General features: G+C 36.9%; 1 protein-coding gene across 1 annotated transcript in view; it reads left to right on the top strand.

Annotated features, from left to right (window-relative positions):
* LOC109535267 (neuroligin-4, X-linked) overlaps positions 1 to 21435 on the top strand; it is a gene marked incomplete at its 5' end in the record, with an annotated part of 206712 nt that overhangs the window by 156560 nt on the left and 28717 nt on the right. Inside the window, 1 exon segment of the mRNA XM_019901156.2 lies at positions 19568 to 19768. Coding sequence (XP_019756715.1) covers positions 19568 to 19768 — 201 coding nt within the window.

Here is a 21435-nt window from a genome sequence, read left to right on the forward strand (position 1 = left end):
CGTTTTTGGAACGACCTTTTAATAGGACCAACAGGATTTTAGTTACTTTGTGCCCAACAGTTATTTCCCTAAACTGAAATGCAATAAAGCGAAAGTGGAAAGACGGAATTGCTGTGTTTTTATGACTATGGTTTCATTGTGGAAAGTGGCAGTTTTTGATTATTTTTAATAAAAAAGAGTTATTGAAGTTTTTTTATGGCATTTAATTAATTAATTTAAACAATGCCACTGTACAAACGCAAGATCTTACATCTGCTGGATTTGACCTGCATTTTCTTTGTATCTGTACCTCTTGTCTGCATCCCGTTTCTTAATTCAAATTTATGGCTTTGTTTCCATTCACCCTGAGGCAAAAAATGCGATATAAACATAAAAAACTTAATAATTCTTAAACTTAAAAGTGTTGTACAAATTATTATACAATAAAACATTTTTGTGTTGATTTTTCTCTAGCAAAGTAAATGGATCGAAATAAATCACCTCCATAAGGAGCCCATAAACCAATGGAGCGATAGTTGAAAATAGAAAAATAAAAAAAACTTAGTTTTACTTAGTTTTAGGCGCAAGTTAAGTTTTAGTTTTTTTAAAGTCGGCGGCGTTTGAACTTTTTCACGCCGCGGGTAAAATTTGTGAGAAGTTTGAAAAGCGGATTTGACGAGTTTCCTTATGATCTGTGCCGAAAAGTGGCAGTTTTTGATTAATTCGAATAAGATAGAATTATTGAGTTTATTTATGTTTATATTGCATTTTATTAACTAATTTTGATCAGAACGCCATTGTAAAAATAATCTTGGAATTGCCTACATACAGGGTGATTCAAAATTGGCGTCATTTCTCTGGAGGTGTTGTCTGGCGGTGTTTTAGGAGTACAGAAAAAATAATAAAAAAATAATTGTTATTAAAAACTGAGAAATTTGCAAAAAACTATATTAGAAAAACGGCAACAATGTTTTTCAAGGTAATTTGCCTAATTAACATTACGTAAACACCTGTTGCTTCGTAATTATTTAAAACTCCGGTAACTATGGAATTATACAGAAAGTTGACAATGAGATAGACAAGGATAAACGGTAAATTTGACAGGAATCGTTGAATTACGGAACCTAATTTGAAACTCAAAACCTTGAATTATTAATTTGTTTGCAAATTACAAAAACATACATTTGAGTCTGTAACTCCAAACAAGTGCCTTATTATGCACTCTTCTCGAGCAGCTTCTCGTATTCGGTTATTAACTCCTGCTCAATTTATACCGGTGTCCAGTAATCCATTGGTTTAATGTGTATAAGAGAACTTTTGTAATATCAAAAATTGTCGTAATTTGAAGCAAAGATCGTAATTTTCCTTTTTGAGTGCTCCAAGTATTCCAATATGCTAACAATTAAACATGGAACACTTCCAAAATAATGCTTAATAACAAAGTTGAAATTCGATTTCCAACTGTTAATATCTTCAAGAAATTATCGAAAAAAAAATTTCAATGTTTTTCTCGTACCTTCCAAGTAAGCCCCAATTACCCCTTAAACGGAATGGCGCCAATTTTGAATCACCCTGTATGTTCGCAAGTTTATTCAAATTACTTCAAATCTGCAGCCTCTAACACTTTAACTCTCAGGCTGCAGGAAATGTCGGTGTGAACCTCATGTTTTGTTTGTTCTGCGCTTGTCAGAACCACTGATCCTTCCTTTAATCCTAGAACTGCTGGAACCCCTAACAAACGTGTTCTGAACCAGTTCTTACTGTACCGCGAACATAGAACTTTCGGTTCAGAACTAGTAATTTTTTTACCGGCATCACCGAATTACTCTTCGCGCATGCGACCAGTTCTGAACCAGTTCTGAATCGTTACTGCGAATAAAGCAATTAGCGACTTAAATTTGCTTCAGCACATGCGCAAAGAACGTTAAAGGAACCAATCTTCCAGCAATCTTCAAAGCAATAATCAAGTATGTTACTGTTTTCCACTTTATAAATTTAAAACAGTGTCCTAATTTATAGCGGTTTGAGCTTGCTCCTGGATTATTACGAATCTTTTAAACAAAGATGCCCGAAAATATTTTACTGGGCAATTTTACCGGCTTCGGAAATCCGTCGAGAAATGTAAAAGTATTAAGGCTCTTTCCATTTGACTGAGTTCACCAAGAAAGTGCCTCAATGGGAGGCGATCTAAAAATGCTCCTGTACTTATTATCGGACACCCATGAATTTCTAGCACATCGAGTGTTTCAGCGTGTGGCGGTCAAAATTTGCTCCTGGACTAATATGCGGTTCTCCCCCTAAAACGTGCGCAAAGGTGGTTAACAGGCAGTTAGATCAGCTTCTCAGTAGAGGTAGATATTTGGAAATCCTACAAGAAACTACCCACTGAAGGCTAAACTTCACCCAAAGTTTCGATGCATGATTTTAAATGTTTTCTAAGCAAACGTGCTTTTTTCAATTACGATCAATTGTCAACCGGGAAATTGCCAAGTCGATTATTCGCTTTTATTGTGTGAATAAATCCCTCCTTGCAAATTCTAACGTGCATCAGCGGGCGAATTGGATCCGACATATGCGTAAAAATCCCGTTTCCGGCACAATAAATCACTCATCTCTTAGACGTCGGTCCCGATTCCCATTGAGAATCCCCAGTGACTGAACAGGCACTTTTTCCGAATCGTTCCGGATAATTCGCGATTGATTTTCCCGGTGCCTCGACGTCTGGAAATGTGACGATATTCATGACTGTTGCATCCAGACCGCCTGATGCTCTAATTCCTGGGCGTATTCCGGCTTCGGCAAGCCGGGAGTTGTTAACTAATCTAAGACAAACTCCCGGCTCGAAACGTTCTGTAACTTCAGTTCCCCCGTTGGATGTTAATAAGCGAAACAAAACGGATCTAATCCCCATTTGCCAGTTAATCGTGTTGCCTGCGAGTGGGTTTCGGATTAGACTCTATCTGTTTGAGCCAAATATTGCATGTGCTTAATCGCAACATTCGGTTTGCTGACGATTTAACTTTGCACAGAATCTTTATTTTTATATGCTTTCCTGGGATCCAGGACACCATCTCCTTTTTGAGACACACATTTTCAACCGCCCGCTTCCGTAGAACTGGAAGCCATCAGATAGATGATGATTTGCAGGGAAGCGGCAAGCCAAAAAAATCTCTTAAGGTGTCACTCCAATATGTTGGCAGGCTGATTGCTCTCGAATTTGCCATCAATGTTCTGCTTTATTTTGATGATTATGTGATATCCAGCCAGTGGGACAACATACAAAATCCTTAAGATACTTGCTGGCAACTCAATTTATTTTGCAACAACAATTGCAATCTGGAGTGTTTGTAAACTCGCTCACTCGGGGTCAGCGTAAGTTTGAAAATTAATTTCTCACAATTCCAACAAAATAGGATCTGCCACCACTCGATAGAGCGTAGATCTATAGATTTTACATTCCTGCAGATCAATTGGTTATTTTCGTGAGCCCTGACCAAGTGGTTGCTAACAGGCTCTTCTCAATGTGTGTGTGCTCAACGTAAGTTTAAGAAATGAGTTTCTCAAAATGCCAACCAGACAGAGTCTGGGTAGTTGCACTTCTGGGTGGAGGAGCGTTTGGTCTACGGACTCGAATGCTTGGCTTTCCAGAAGCTGAATTTGCTGATTTTTCATCGTCCTTCATACAAACTTAATTGGTCAGAAACCCAACGGGATAAAACCTGGGAGGGTTGACCACCAGATGGGGTAGGACTTTTGCTATACTGGGCAAATTTTTGGTCAAATAGCTAGTCGCTTTTTCCAGCATCTTCGGTAGCAAATGAACTCTGGAAATTTGCTCCAGTGCTCAATTTTTGTCTTTGAATTTTGTCCCACTGTCTATCGGCAGGGAATTCCAGGCGACATCACAATGTCCCGTCACTTAGGACCCCATTAGGCTGTCGATGAGGATTTGACGATTTCTGAACGGGAGTTCTTTGGAAATATCTGCGGTGACGTCTATGTCGGACCGATAATGGCAAATAAATATTGTTTTCTGTATGAAAAAGTGGAAAAACTCCACGGGTTTTTACTTATCCCTGTCCTATACTGGGTGACGGTGAGCTAGATTATTTTCTAAGTAAATAAACAATTTGAAAATTGCGATAGAAGAGCATGAACACACATTGCGAATGGTTGAGGGAATAATCGAAGAATTTTCTCGAAATTCTCAGTCAGTGATGATCCCATGCCCCACAGCTAAATGAGCCTCATCACTAACCGATCGTAAACTCCAAGTGCATGATAATTTTTGGGGCTTTAAATCCATCTTCTAAACAACAGCGGTGGAGGAAAATAGAGTCTTATTCTTCGCACATTTTTTTTCTGTTCAAATCCATTCCTTTACATATCTGTTGACATCATTTCCTTTCGGATCATTTCCATATTCAACCACTCCATTTCCTCGCCAGTCCACCATGCAATCTATCAAATCCACATCACTGCTGCTGAGATCCTGGTCTTCCCTACCAACTTCCGGCCAATCGGAGCCTGATTTCTGCACAGGTTTCTGAAAATCCCGTCCTCAATAGATTAATTAGTCCTTTTATTGCCTCATCCCCTTCAAGGATGATCCAAAGTCAGTTTCTTCTCAGTTCAACTCGCGCCAGTCCATCGTCTTCCAATTACAATCACATTCTCCATCAAAACATTAGCTTCTAATTCGGTTGACTCCCCTTACTTCTCTTCCCCTAATTCCTGTTTCTTCTGCACTTTAATTTTGTTAGGTTTTCTGCTCGGCAGAGCACAGCTGTATCCGTTTGGTCGTCCCCTTGACTTCCCAGGCGCCGGAGAAAATCCTAAGCTCCCGGACTACAATATATGGTTGTATGGTGGCGTGCGAAACGTGCACTGACTAAATGTACACCGAACTGTCACAAGAAGCAAAGAGTGGGGCAAAGGTTCGACCAATTAAATTTCCTATACAGACGATGTCGCTTAAATAATATTATCGCCGATAATTCTTTAATTTCTGGTGCGTGCGTCTCTGGCAAACAGTTTTTTGAAGCGATTAAGTAGTTAAAGGTTCTTCTGTTTCTCTGTCGCATTATTGAGGAGCCGCCGCTGCTTTAACAGCAATTTTAAGTTAAATTCTAATTTCCATTTCTCTGGCATTCGAAGCTGAAAACGTACTCATCTGAAAGACAATTATTCACTACTTTTTCATAAGAATCCATAGGAAAGTTCGAGCATGTCAGTTGTAAATTCCATATTTTATTTGTACTTCATTTCTTCTCAGCCACGTGTTGTATGAATGTGGGTTAGTTTTTGTTAATTTGAGTAATTTTTGCAATTTTGTATTAGTCAACACCCTGTTTTGGTCCGTAATTTCAAATAGTTGTCTGTGGAAAATTGCAAAACTTTTTGCAAATTTTTTAACGGGTTGTCTTGTGCTCGTGCGGCATCAGGATGATGACATCTGCTTGAAACTTCTTGGAAAACTTTTGAGGAAAAACTTCAGCTTCTCAGTTTTTCACTCAAAACTGCTGTATTTCAATTTTGGACAGTTTTACGGGATTCGCTCCCTTCGGACGAAAGTTTACTCCTACAAATTAGTTGTCAAATTAAATAAGAACCGCTTGTTTTCGTTAAATAATTGCGGTAAACTTGTCGCTTGAAGACAAGGAAGTTCCAAGTATTTGGTTCTTCTAACTAAATGAGACTGCACTTGATATTAAACAGCTTGAGTAAAAAAATATTGGATCGTTCATGAAATAAGGCCGAAAACTCTTACAAAATTTGACAAGATTGATTCATTTTCGTTCGTTGCAAACAAATGCGTGCACGCCTTCAGGAGTGTTCTTTTGAGCAAATGTGCCGAAGAAAACGAATACACCTTTCCAAGCGTTCTTTTCAGTAACAGTCGGAAAGCATTCGAAACATAATAAATACTTTTGAAAATCATACAAAATGTGACCAATTTCTGCTCGTTGTGTGCGTCCGATGCCAACAAATGCACGCTCGCCTTTAGGCAAGTTCTTCTGAGTAAAATGGCTGAAGACAATACAAAAAGCATTCAACCTCCTAGAAATACCTACTATACAGGATAATAAGTAAGTAAAATACGCTAATAATTTTCGATCGTTGCGTTCGTCAAATGCAAACAAGCGCATGCGAGTTTTCAGGGACTTTCTTTTGAGTAAAAGTTCTAAAAAACCACGAACCGAAAAAACATGATTGAAAATCATGCAAAAAATGCCCAATATTAGTTAACATTCGTTCCGCTCATCCGTTGCAAATAAATGCGTGCGCGCCTTCACGCTAATTTGTTTGAAACTGAAAGTGCTTACAAAGACACTAAAAGCAATCAAAATAAATTAAATACTCTTAACAAGCATACAAAGTTCGTCAAATATTAATTTTTTCCTGTTGCGCTCTTCCAATGCACATAAATGAGTGCTCGCCTTTAGTTTTTTTTTTAGTAAAAGGACTGACAAAAACACGAAAAACATTTACAATCCATTGAATACTGTTGAAAATCATGTAAAATATATTGATATGCGTTGCGTTCTTCTGTTAAGATTAAATGCATGCGCGCCTTCACCGGCATTATTTTGAGTAAAACTGTTAACGAAGACACGAAAAAAAAATTAAGCCATTAAATTATCTTTAAAATAATACAAAATAAGTAAATTATTAATATTTTCTAGTTTTTGTCGCCCCAAAAGGGTTGACAGAAACACGAAAAACAATAAAAATCCATTGAATACTGTTGAAATTAATGCAAAATATATCAATGTTCGTTAGCGTTCGTTGTGCTCGTCGGTTGCAAAAAAATGCGTGCTCTCCTTCGCTGACATTTTTTTGAGTTAAAGTACTAAGGAAAGAACGAAAAGCACTGAAAATCCATTAAATACTCTTGAAAATCAGACAAAATACATCCAATATTCATTTCGGTTTGTTACGTCCTTCCTATGCCTCGCGTTAGCCCTTTTATCCTAAAATCCAGAAAATACTTTTCAATATTACCCAAAATGGGCTTGAAATTCATTTTCATTCGTTACGATCGTTCAATATGAACAAAAGCGTGCAAGCTTTCAGGGAAGTTCTTTTAAGTAAAAGTTCTCAAAAAGCACGAATAGCAGTTTAAATTTAGTAAATACTATTGATGGGGATTCGTGTGCGTTCTTCTAATGCGAACAAATACGCGCTTGGCGTTAGGGGCGTTCTTTTGTGCAAAAATGCTGAAAAATACCCGAAAAGCATTCAAAAGCCATTATTTTCGGTAACGTTCGGTGCGCTCGTCTGTTCCAAATAGATGCGTGCACGCCTTCCTCGAAAATCATGAAAAATCCAGTTAATATTGTTCAGTATCAGAAAATCATGCAAAATATATTAATGTTTGTTAACGTTCGTTTCATTCTTCTGTTGAAAGTAAGTGCATGCGCTCCTTCAAGAACATTTTTTCGTAAAAGTGCTGGCGAAAACACAAAAAGAACTCTAAATCCATAAATACTCTTGCAAATCATTCAAAATAAGTAGGCGCTTGCTTTGAGGGGCGTTCTTTTGGGCAAAGGTGCTGAAGAAGGCACGAAAATCCTTCAACATCCATTAAATACTGTTGACTTGTCAACTTGAAAATCATGCAAAACATGCTCAATATTCGTTAACGTTCGTTGCGCTCGTCTGTGGCAAAAATGCTTGCTTGCCGTGGCGGTATTCTTTTGGGTCAAAGTGCTAAGGAAGACACGAAAAGCACTCGACATGCATTAAATAGTCTAGAAAATCATAAAAAATATGTCAAATAGTTATTTTCGGTTGTTGCGTTCCTCCAATGCGAACAAATGCGTGCTCGCCTTCACAGGCGTTCTTGTCAGTAAAAGGGCAGAAGACACGAAGAGCATTCAAACCCCAATAAATACCCTTGAAAATAATACAAAATACAACGAAGAAAAGACGCGTTTTGATTCCTTAGGTTCGTGTACTGAGAAAACCACAAAAATTAGGGACGAGGACCATTTCGCTGTGAGAGTGAGTGAACGCCCGCCTACTCTAATTCTGTGGTATCTTACCGGCTACTCGTGACGTCAGAGCAGTTAGGACATGATTTGAAAGATTCGTTCTTTTGAGTAAAAGTGATAAAGAAGATATAAAAATAATTCCAAATCTAATAAATATTTTTGAAAATCAGGCAAAATCGTGCAGAGATTCATTTCTGGTAGTTGCGTTCCAACAATTCCGTGCTTCAGAAGCGGCACATAGATCGTGCTGAATCGTTCGTCCGAAGCGAACAGAAGTTTTCCAGAAGAGCCGAAAAGCATACGAACGGTAATAAATACTATCAATAAGTAATTGAAAAAGCAATAAATACTGTTGAAAATCAATCAAAATACGCCAAATATGCCATTTTTCTTGTTGCAGACAAATGCGTACTTGTTCCTAAGGCGTTTTTTTTTTTAATAAAACCGCTGTCAAAGCCACAAAAAGCCTTCAAAATACAAAAAGTCTTTAAAATCACGCAAACTACGAGCGGCTAGTTAACGAGTAAAATTCTGTTCGTAATTTATAAAAACACCGACAGAAAATTGAGTGTCTGTCCGACACCACAACGACAAACGATCCATTTTCTGTCCATGTTTTGTCGAAACATCAAAGGAATTTTGCCGCGGCTCAGGCTCGGCTCGGGTTCAGCTCGTTAGTTCTGGACGCACCATAAGGCGAACAAATGCGCTCGTGAAAGTGCTGAGGAACAGACCAAATTACTTTTAGGATAAACCTAAAAGCAACCTGGGTGTTCCCAAACTGCACAAAACGTTTTATGTTACCTATTGTAAATTTACGAAAAAAATACTTAAAAAATTTTACAACTTTATATAACGGCAAATAATTGCGCTCTGACTATCGATTTGCAAAAAGCTAAATTTTAATGAATCTCAGCGACAAATTTGCCTCTCGAGTCACAAATTGTTTAGTGTTTAAAACACGATTTAACTGCAAAAAACAGCAGGGATTTTCAGTTTTGTGTTTAAATGCGTGTTTAAAGAAACGGCTCGCGTGTTCGTTTCATCAAAAATAATGGAGAAATCAAGAATTTTGCCCAAACTGCTTCAGAACGAGTGTACTTTAAAAAGAACCTCAAAAGGACCTTCATAAAGTGACCCTGAAACGACAAGTTTGACCAATAATTGGCTAAGTAATAAGTAATCGATTTTTTCGCGGTTTTAATATAATATTTAATGGCTACTTTTATATCCTTCCTTTATTAAAAAGTTGCGATAATCTCCGAAAGCCTTGCCTTGAGCGGTTATTCCTCAAATTAAACTATAATCGGGACACTCTCTGTTTAGTTTAGAACAGGGAATTTTTAAATTATATTATATATAATATTGAAGAGATGTGTGCAAACATCCGAACACTCTCTATTGACTAAAACGGATTTTCTGAGTTAGTAAATAGGAAAACTAGGAAACTTAAGGTTATGTATAACGTTCGCATAACGTTCCCAGCTGGCAGCACACGTGCGCACGTAAAAACCACGTAAATATGTGGTTATGTACGTCGAAGTCACCAGTTGCCTGAAAATCGACGTGATTATCGTGTCAATATGCCACGGTGAAATTACGCCTATAAACGACGCAGTCGGAGAGCAAAAAACAACCAAAATTTTACTTGTTGTGTTTCGTCTGGATTCAAAATAACCATTTGACTAAAATAATAAAATCAGTGATAATAACATTAAAAGAATTGAAACTTTGTAAACGATTGAAAAAAACCTTGTGTAGGTACATGAAAAAAAAGTTGTTTTTCTAATTGAAAGTGTCTAAAATAATTCAATTAAATAAACTAAGCATGTTCAGCTCACCTGAAAGCTAGATAATTCTGATTTAATTACACGAAACTATAATTCGAATCGGCTCTAACATGGGATGCATATAGAAAATAAAGCATTGGAGCGAAACGTTTCAAAACGATTGTAAAATATTTGCACACAAAATAATAACTCAAAACTTTGGTAGGGAGCAGGACCAAAAATCACATCCTTTCGACTGCTCTTATAATACGTAAAAGTTAGAACAATACAATACAGAACAATATGACGTGAAAATCACGTCATCCGAACTTAGTTTACCGGGCGAGCAGATGCAAAAGCCACACTGTTGCTTTATCTAAGCTTGAATTTATTGCCAAATGTCCGTTTTACGCAAAATAAACCAAAGGCATGGGAAAACTTTGAAATCAATCGCAATTTCTCGAGTTTTTCTTTGTTCAAAAACCTCTCTGCAACTGGACAAAGACGAGAAAGAAACTCATCGGAGTGAGTGAATTTCGATTAGGAACTTTAATTAAAGCAAAGCATGTGAGCTCGCTTAGGCAAATAAAGCGTTTTCAATTAGAAAAGTTGAGAACGTTAATTTTTAGAGGCGCCTCGACGATAATTAGTTTTTAATTTGGCGTCTCAAAACACGCGGGATGAAATGGAAAACTTGCGGCGTAATAATTGCTCTGTGGATGGGAAGTTTTAATTCGTCCATTAAGTCGGGAGCGAGTCCCGGAAAAAGCGCTTAATTGTTCCCGGGCTGCTCTGGATGCACTGGATGCGCTCGACAACTAGCCAGCAGATGCAATTCTGAGCCCTTAGATCCCTATTTTACATGTACAATTTGCGAACTTTCGCCAGCCAATGGGCAGGCAGCAATTAGTGGAAAGTTTGCAAACAACATTTTTTGCTAACCGAATAAGGAGAACGCAACTTCCGAAGGAGAATGGGAAGAAACTGGGGTGAAATTAAAAAGATTGGAATCTGTTCTGCGACCGAACTTTTCATTGTGTTGCGGCCGAATTCAGTGCCTTGTTAGGGCAAATAAATCATTTTCCGACCAAAAAAACTCCTCGATACCACGGAAACACTGGGGTAATGGAGCGGACGGCAATCGATACCAGCTAATGCTCAAATGCTGCTCATTATCACCATAAAACCCATTTAGCGAATGAACATTGACCCACGTCTAGCCCCCATTTGTTTCTTTCCCGTCGTATCTCTCCCGGCTCCGGGGAATTTATGAAATATACACCGAGGAGAATATGCACCGATTCATATTCCTCGGGCCGAACAAGGAGACGGTTTTTCTTCCCGGATAAAATCGGCAAAAACCATGGACCGCACGTGCTGGATAATACATTCCCACGTTGTAAAAATGGGCACTTTTGCCTCGAGATTGATTCTCCCGGAGGCTTAAGCCGTAGTGTAAGGGAGCTCCATTCACGCCATCCTGCATACGTAGTCAACTTCGTTAGATAATGCCCTCATCCAGAAGTTGGACGCATTTCAGTCAGGCTTGTCGGCTTTGGAAACTCCATTAATTGCTCCGTGCTTAAAGTTTTTTTCGGGGGGGCAAATCCCGATTGATTGATTGATTGGTTCAGTGCGTTGCCCCAAACGGATTCAGTGAGTGATCGATTTTAGACACCCGCTTGTACTTCGAATGATACAATTTTAATTGAGCATCTGTTTTCGAATTGGAAATGATGATAAACTAGGAGAAAACGAAAATTTATGCCAATAAAAATTTGGAAGCTGTTGCTCAACTGGGCTGTAAGCAAACGTTTAAATTCGGTGGGTGGCATGAAATCAGTTAAAATACCGACCAAAATTCTGATTTTTTACTTTCGAATTTAACAAGTTGCCAATGATTTTCAAAATTCGGGAGAAAATTAATATTTACAAAAAGAATGCGTCCTCGAAAACGTCAATAATTTGTTAACTGAGTGTGGAAAAGAAACCTAAATGAGATCCAAGAATAAGCTTTAATATTCAAATTTGGGAATTGTGCAATAAATTAAAAACAATCAAAATTTACCAAAAAGACCAAAAAAAAACAAACTTGGTCCACAAATCAGCTTTTGAACTCATCGATGTTTCGAGTGCAAAAATTAGGAACATTTCTCTATAGGCACTTAAAGGCAATTCCGTGTTTCACCGTCTTATATTTCAAGCAAATACTGCCTTCCCAGAGCCGATAAAGCAGTGTCTTCGTCACAAGACGAGAAAATAACTTTTCTTGCACATGGAAGTTTTGAGTGACATTTTTTCCAATGTTCTCCATACTATTTTTCAAATTTTCGATCCAAAAAGGTGGACAGAAGATAGAAAGGAGAGAGCAACAGATAGAAAACTAATGAAACGGATAAATAATTTCTCATTAGAATATATTGAAAATGATTCTTCTAACTACAAAAATATCAAAAATAAAATAAAAAATTCTTGGAAATCTCAGTGATAGAAATCAGCTAAAGTTTGCGCTTAAAAATTTTGGAAAGAAAATACCAAATATGGATAAACGTTGAGAGAAAATCAACATTTGCAAAACTATTGGTTGAGAGCAAAATTTCCTCTATTAAAAAGCGAACAAACCAAACTGGCCTGATTACATCGTTTCGAGTGCTTAGTTTTTAAAAACCTCAAAAGAAATTTTATTATATTTCCTTTTCTGCTTTTCAATATTAAATTTCTTTTGGTCTTGTTCTATTCTCACGTCTTCATTTTTCTGTTTTGCAGTTATTCTGGGAATGATTTGCTTTTTGTCCTCTGTATTTTGTTGGAAAATTCTTCAAAGCATTTGTCAATTTCGTTTTAGTAATTTGTCTAGGGATTGACCTCATGTGTCTGTGGTTTGGTCTCTTCGAAAGCGTCTTTTGCAGGACTAAAAGCAAATTGAACGTAGTTTTCAAATTGCTGAAAAATGTGTAGTTGAAATACATGCTGTCTTATCAATCAATCTTCTCAATTTTTCGAAGAAACCTTTAAGGAAAACTGCAGAAATTTGAGTTTTCGAAAGTACTTTTAATCTCATCCGCAAAAATTATCAAAAATCCAAAATAATAATGTCAAAAAGCCAATAAATCTCTTAATTCTCCGCAATTTTGTGGAGCAAATTGTTGGAAAGTAGGTACGAATGAAATTAGCTGAAAAGCCAAATCAACCGAGCAAAATTGAAGTAAAGATTGAAAGATTCAGAAACAGATGAGATTTATAAAACAGATAATAAAACATTTGTTTTTCCAAAGCGCATCTAAACCAACCAAATCTTATCACAGTTTTGGGTGGCAAATTTTTCAAAATGCCTTTAAAATGAAGTGGAAGGAAAAGACAATTTAATTCGTCAAATTGAAAATGTTTACCACAAATCGTCTTAGATTTGAAGCAAAATTAAAATTTGCAGGAAAAATAGAGGACCATTTCCTTCATAAAATGGCCAAAAAATCGTCAACTTATGACACCTTTGAAAAGCAAATTGACTGTGATACTTAAAATTGATACGGAAATTAGTGAACATTTATGAAAAAGTCTACATTTGCAGAAAATAGTGCTAAATTTTCTTTTTTAAATCCGTGCAAATATTAGCTTAGTTAGAAAGCTCAATCCCCATTTTGAGTTACAATTTTCAACAAAATTAAGTTAAAGGCCAAAAACGTACCAACTGTCTAGAAAAAATTCATAGCAAATCAGCATATGGAGAAATGAACATAAAGGAGTGTTCTTAATTAAATAATAAATAAATAAAAAGAAAAATTCTATATATTTCGGTTGATTGATAGAATTCGGGAGAAATTCAACATTTAGAAAACTAACAGAGCAACAAATCTTTCGAATGCAAAAAATCTGTGACTCTGTAACTCAGCATTATTTTGAGCACTGAATTTCAAAAAGTCAAAAAACTAAACTGAAAAATTATCTTTAATGTTTTGTTTCAAAGGTGCCTAGATCTCGACTCTGGCTTAAAGCCAAATGTACATTTCCAGAGCTAGAAAACCAACATTCTCCTGGATGTTTTGCTATTTTTTTGACTAAAATATTATTTTGGTTGGCAAAAATAGGAAAACAGGCATTAGGTAAAAGGCCAAAAAACCGCTCAAAATTTTTTTGAAAAGTGTGAGAGTGAATCCATCGTTAGAAAACTAATAGAAAAAGGGTTGCTTAACAAATAACTTCAGAAACATCCTTCTGTCAGGATGGAAATGTGAGTGATAGAAATCAGTTGCAATTTTGCCATTAAAATTTCGGAAAAGAACCAAAAATTGAAGAAACTCGTAGAAATTCAACATGTACAAAACTACCAGTTGACAGCAATATTTGCTCTTTAAAAAGTGAAAAAACGCCCCCCTCCCTTTCCACATTATTTCATTATTTCCAATAATAAACTGAAAACCATAAACAAAATGAGAACAAATGCAACTTCCACATTGAAAATTTTACCCAAGTTCAGCACATTATTGACTACATTGCGATCTATGAATGAGAGCTTCCTGTTTAAAATGGCACACAAGTAAGTCGTCCAGCTCATCACTACAAGAAGACGAATATTCAAGCTTCCAAAAATCGTCCTAGATTTAAAGCAAAGTACACATTGGCAGATTTACGGTTTTATCTTTAGCTGCCAGCGAACAAATGCTATCGTCTAACCGATCGCCCCAAAAATACTAAATAGGATTAAAAACATAATGCGATTGTAGCCGCACAACCTTAAAAACTTTCCACCGCATATCTGACCAATAAAAGAGGAAAATAACCGCAAATTTCTATTCTCCATATTGAATAAACAAGCGATCCGTTTTTCCCATTTAAACGATTTTCTGAAAATTCCAAATCCAAAGGGCGCTGAGTAATTTTTCAAGTTTCGACCAACATTGACATCCATGTCGCAATTAAAGGCAAACAAACCGTTTATTGAACGTGGTTATAATTCGAATGTTAATGGGGTTTTTCAGTTCAATGAAAATTCACATTTGAACGTGGAAATGGATGCAGTTCAAACGAATTTCACAGATCCATCGAACAAGAAGTGTTGGTTTTTGTTCGATTCCCAATAACACGTTGGTATCGAATTAGTGCTGCGTTCTGAATCTCACCAGCGAACAATAATTGCCGTATGCGGCATTTTCGACTCAAGAAGAGTGATTTTCCTATAAAATGCAGCAAAACAGATGTTTTGAAATTAAATTTTGAATCTGAACAATTGCCAATTTAAAATCGCCAAAGAATTCGCTTTGAAAACACTGAAACATTTACTAGCTCCTTTGATGCAAATCACTGGTTCTGATTGGTAATTCCATCCGGCAGTTGAAAAATTGTTTTGTGCGAAATTGCAGGCATTTCCAGCCGGATTTCGAAGGTCCACACGGGATCCGTGGAACTGCCGGCTGAATTTTTCCAGGAATCGACCGGCAAATTGGAAAATGATCCGGAAATTCGCACGGAAATTGGGCAAAACACAATGAAATCTCGAGTACCAGTCGGTTGCAGCCACTTTCTAAGCCTGATGGCATCAAGTTTGATTGTCGAACTTTCGGCCAACAACAACAACTCGCAGTAAACATTTCGTAACATAATAAATTGTTTGGAGTTTGCCTCAGTTGTTACATTCCGGAACAGTTCTGGATGTGTCTGGGAGAAAAATGTCCGGAAACTATGCTATTAAACATTGCTAAACGAGATGGCTTTTCTCTCTTAAATGCATCTTTGTTATGGAAATTTACAGAAATTGCCCAAGATCTCGAACTAACTCGGGTCTCCCGGATTTTCACAACTTTTGCAAGCTTGCGGTTTAGAACTGAAACTTTCGTATATTTTCCAAAATCGTATTATTCTCAGATCAATTACAGAACTCTCACAATGTTCTTCAGAGTCTTTTGCCATTTTGCAGGAAAATACTTGATTTATTGCAAGCACTGCACCAGCTTTTAGTGTACTTTTAGTAGATTCTGAAGATTAGGAAGCTGTTTTTGTGGTGTTTAATGGAGACAATCTTCTTTTATTAGTTACGGAAATATTCATTTAGTCCAATTTGCCTCAATTTTTAGTTAAATTTAAAAACTAATATTGTAAGTTGCATTGTTTCTATACAGGAAATTGTTCAGTAATCGTTGAGATACTATTTTCTGCCAAAAATGTTCGGTTATTGGCGCTTCTTCCATGCAAAGGTTGATATTGCGTTCTTTGCATCCCGTTTGAGGTATTTGCTTCAAAAATTCCCCACTTATAATGGTGAGAAGCTGGAAAGCTCAGTTTTGCCTCATTGAGTTTGATAAGTTTTCTTTTTCTTTTTCTACTTCCTCCTATGAATGGTTTTGTTTCAATTTTCGTTGGTTTTTGGAATTTTTTTTTCAGGAATTCGTCACTTGAGAATGAGGATACACTGAAAAATTCTCTCTGGTGGTAATTTCTAGAATCCGGAAGATCCTGATGAAATAAAGCAAAGTAAGATCGAAATTGCGTCCTTTCTTCCATTTCAAAGTATTGGATTCTTCAAAAATCAATCACTTAAAATGATTAAAGTCTAGACAGCACATTTTTGCGGCAATACGATTCGAAATCCACCAGAACGTTTTTTTAAGGCTTCCGTTCATAAACCTGCCATTTTTTCTCAATTTGTATGCTCTTGTTAAATTATCCAAATTAAGGTTGAAATTGCGTTTTCGATCGATCTGATTCTGCACATTTTATTCAAACGTTCACCACTTATAAGAGTGATAAGGAGGAAACGTGATTCTGGTGGAAATTTACAGAACAATCGGAACTTTAATAACTCTAGGGAAATGAATTTTGTCTTAACTTTTCAGATTATTGGCGCATTTTTACAATAAACTATGAAATTGCTTTTCCGCCCATCTCGCATGATTACAGTACTATAATAATAAGCTGGAAAACTATTTTTTGGGCCATTATGCTTCCAAATACTTTTTGTGAATTGCTTTTAAAACTTGTTTATTTTTGTTTTAAATTAAGATTGAAAGTGCATTTTTCAAATCGTTCATCACTCATAAGAATGGTAAAATATAAAAGCGAGTCAAGCAGCAATTTACAGATCAACCGCTACTTTAGTAACATTAGAGATTCGGATTTTAACTATTATTGGCTCATTTCTAAAGTAAACTCTTTTTTCCTTGCAATTCTCTTGAAAAATTATCTCGGTTGATTTAAAAATTCATGATTTACAATGGTGATAAACCATCAACTTTTTACGCCTAGAATTTCGAAATTCTTGCTTCATCACTCCTTATTAATGAGTCCTTCTCTTACGAATTCGTTGGTTTTTGACAAATTATTCAAATCAATAGTGAAACTACATTTTTGTTTCCGCTACATAAACATTCACCTCTTACATTGATAAAATAAAGCTCTTTCCAGCAATAATTTACAGAGAAAAAGTTGCTTTAGTAACTCTAGAAAGGTTGATTTTTTCCTAACTTTAAACAATGATTAGTTTTTATTCCGAATAAACTATAAACTTGCCTTACTTTTCATCTCGCTCTCTGTGCCTAATTGGAAAGTTTGTCATCTACAGTGGATATAAGACAGAAAGCTCATTTTTGCGCCAGCGAATTTAGAAAGTTTTGGCTTCTCTGGATGGTCTTTTGGTTAAAGTGTCGATGATTATTGACAAATTATTCAAAACAAAATTGAAATCCGTGAAGTTCGATATTAAACATTCACCACTTACAATACTGAAAAGTTAGAAAGCCCATTCTGTCGTTAATTTCCAGAAGAAATATTTCTGTGGCAATTTGCTTTAATTACGTTTGCATTAAAACTGTGCAATTTGAATTTCCATTTTCTTGCATCTCATTCCATACATTAGATCCAAAAATTGGCCTCATAGAATGGGGATAAGTGAATATGCTGCTGATTACCACGGAGATTTACAGAGTAAGCGTTATTTTAGTAGCTCTAGAGATGCGGATGTTCTCGAATTTTTTTTCCATTACGGGCACGTATTCCAAGAAGAGGTTGAATGGCATTTCCTTGTATCCCGCTCGATGTGTTTGATGCAAAAGTTCGTCACCTCCAATGGTGAAAACCGATAAATCTCGTTTTCATGCCATTGAATTTAGAAATACTTATTTACTAGTCTCCGTCTCATTTGATTTATTCTATTTAAAAGACGCCGTTTACAATGGTGATCAGCTAGAAATGTGATTCTAACAGCAACTTACAGAATAAACGTTAATTTAGCTAACGCATAAAGGCCGATTTTTTTGGCCTGTATAAAAGTTGGGGGTTTTTTGCATCTCGTGCATGTAATTGATGGAAAAATACGTCTTTCTAATGATTCAAAGTAGTAAAAATAAACTGGGAGCTCATTTTCATTTCATTGAGTTTGAAGAGCTTTGTTACATCAGCTTTAATAAATATAAATATTCTTGAATGTCAAAGAGTTTCGTTGGTTTTTGATTCGAGCCAAGATTGAAATTGCATTTTTCCGGGCAACTCATTCGAAATGTGTTTATCAAATATTTGTCACGTTAAATACTGAGAAACTACACGGCTTATTCTGATGCCGATTTTTAGAGCAAACGTTGCTTAATTAAATCAAATCGGGAAGTAAGAAGTGTTTTGCAAGATTTTGTCGAGTATTCTTACATTTCTAGATTTAAACAGTCTGAACTTACAATTCCTAAAGTCCAAAGGCTGGTTTTCACTGAATTTTGTAAAGAATGAGTTTATTTTAACAATCCTGCTTATGGTGATATTTCAGAGAATTTATTTTCAATTTTTTTCAACTTTTTCAAGAACACTGTTTTGAATTGCTGTTGATTAAAATATTTGCTCCAAATAAGAGCAGTAGTTCAGAAAACTGATTTTCCGGATTTTAGACCGATTTTCCAACTTTAAAGCCTGGCATTTTGCCTTTCAGATAAATCTGGGTGTGTTTTTCAAAAACTTTCCACTCAAAGATGCGTAGAGTAATACATCTGATTTTAATGCTATTTTAAACTTAAACTGTAGCTTTGTCACTCTTGCAAACAAATATCACATCAACCGCATCTTTTCTTTATTTCTGGAAGAAATTTTACGAGTTTTTGAACGCCCATAAAGAGCACATCAGTCATAACAGTGATAACTTAAAAGGCAGCATTTTACCGTTCTGTTTAAGAATTATTTGCTCTGTTGGCTTAGCAAAAGTTGATTTTGCCCTAACATTTTTTTGATATTTGTCTTATAATCGGTACATTTTTTGGTATGGTTTACGAAACTGACCATCCTTTGTAGTCAAAAAGTTGTTGTTTTTCGTCCGTTCGTCCGTTGATGAGTTCGACGACTTTTAATGCTTGACCATAGAGGTCAAGCACAGCGCGAATTTTTTTGTGCCTGACTTGGTGCAGATATTTTAGAACATTTTTCGTGGGTTTTTGTTCGAAAATTACTGAAAATGTTTATAAGCCAGAAGGTTTAAATTCACCTCATTTTCTAGGTACAATTAAATTTCATTAATCCTATTAGTGTCGATTTTCCATCAAAATTCCTCGATACCCGAACATTTTTCAAACCCAAATGTTCCTAATTACTAGCACTTGGAACCCAATTTTCGCAAATACGTTTCTTGGAATTATCGGGCAAACTTGCCGACTAATATTAATGTAAATGTCCTTCCAAGTCCCAGCAGGAACACATCTTGCGGATATCTCATCAATGCTGGAATGGCCATCGATTAATTGGAGCTGTACTTCGATTGTCACTCCATCAAACCTCCCCCCGGGGAACGATAACTTCGAGTCAACTCGTGCAATCAAGTGGTAGCGAAATGCAAATGGCAACAGTTTCCTTTTGTTGCAGGCTTTCTTCGCACGAAGTCTAGCAGCGACGCGAATGCAGCGGACAGCGGCAACTGGGGCATCAAGGACGTGACCGCCGCCCTTCGCTGGGTGAAAAACAATATTGCCGCCTTCGGCGGCGACCCTACAAGGGTCACTCTTGTTGGACACGACACTGGAGCTGCCATTGCCAATCTGCTTTTTCTTTCGCCTACTTCCAAAGGTAAGTTATCTTCATGGTCTTGTGCAATAAACTTGTGTTTAGTTTTCCAAATTGTCTCTGTGTTAGTGACTCTTCATATTTAAAGAAATATAGAAAATCCTCTTGAGTATACACTGCCATAGCTGTTAATGTAAAAATCAGTACAAAACGTTGTACAAAGCCAGTAAACTGGCAAACGCGGAAAGAAATATAAAGAGGATGAAATGGAACATCCTGGGAACGAGTGAGACCAGATGGACAGGAGAAGGATCTTGCGTTAGTATTGATACAGTTCTGCCAAAAAAATACACCAATCATCAATAACACCTGGTTCCCGCGACCAAAGAGGACATTTATATACCTGAAAGGCGCCCCAAGATCGGGATCTGTTGAAAGAAAACAAATAGATTATATAGCAATAACTAATAGACCCAAAAACAACGCCTCAACACAACAAACACTACGCCGCCCAGGATGCGACGTAGGCTCGTGTCATAACCTAGTGGCTATACCTTAAGAGTAAGGCTTCAAAGGCTCAAAAAATCAAGAAAGTACAGAAATAGCGCTTGGAGCAGTGCAARAGACGAGCAGAAAGCACCAAGAGAACACCGAAAACACATGAACAAAATTGGAACTCWTTGAGACGGAGCAGGAAACAATAGGATGGGAAGAGCCTGGAAGGTAGAAGCCCTGAACAATCGACGCTATTTGRAATTGACGGATTCCAAACGCGACAAAAATGTAAAGGAACAGTGGTTGAAAACAGTGCAGAAAAATCGMGGAGCTGCAACMGMAACATAAYGTTASMGAACTGCATGAAACAAATTTGAAAAAAGAGGGAGCTAGTTTATGCAAACCCAAACATCATGCTCTGCATGATTGAAAAGAACAACAATGACATAGAACTAGATTCAGTSAAAYGCAAAAAAAAATCACCWCAATACRAGATCTGGGTTTGAAGCCACTTTTTAWGTTTTTARCTTCCTTAAGAAATGTTCCACCTCTATTGTTCGAACTGGCTATTTGTAAGTTATCTAGTCGTCATTTCGTGCTCTCTTTTCTTCTTAAAGTTTTCGAGCTCTCGTTCCCTCCTGTTTGTATTCTTCCTTCGTTTGCACATTTGGTTCTTGTATAATTTTCTCTCCTCTCACTCCCTGTCCAACCATCCTTTCTTCTTCGTCCGAGGTTTGACTCAAATGATGTTTTTGGTTAATGTATGACGGCCTTTTGTAATGCMTGGCACCAGAGCAAGTTTCTAGCGTCTCCAGAGCATTCGCCAAGCTTKCCTGGTCTTCCRCAAATGCCTTTTTCTGCTTTGCCACACTTCTGAGCTGATATCCTTAGTTTGGCTGCARCAAGGAGGTGGTCACATACCTCGGAAACTTCTAACATCCAGAACATTKCCTGTCGTGCCTTGCATCCATTAACACATGGTCCACTTGGTTTCTTGYTTCCCCAACGATGGATATTCACGKTAGTTTGTGAATCTCCTGATGTTCAAAYATTGTTGACKTAATAARGAGGTTATGGGAGGATGCTAAATYCGTCCTGCAAACTGTGTCCTCCTATGGTTGGTCTAACGGCTCCCTSTCACAACTTTTGCATTAAAGTCTCGCCGTATTCGGGTCATATCCTGTTTTGGGATTGTGCTCAGCACTCGCTCCAGTAGGTCGTCAAATGGTCGTGGT

The sequence above is a fragment of the Dendroctonus ponderosae genome, unplaced genomic scaffold (assembly GCF_020466585.1).
Source record: "Dendroctonus ponderosae isolate FM_Combo_2020 unplaced genomic scaffold, Dpon_F_20191213v2 Dpon_F_20191213_10, whole genome shotgun sequence".
Classification (NCBI taxonomy): domain Eukaryota; kingdom Metazoa; phylum Arthropoda; class Insecta; order Coleoptera; family Curculionidae; genus Dendroctonus; species Dendroctonus ponderosae.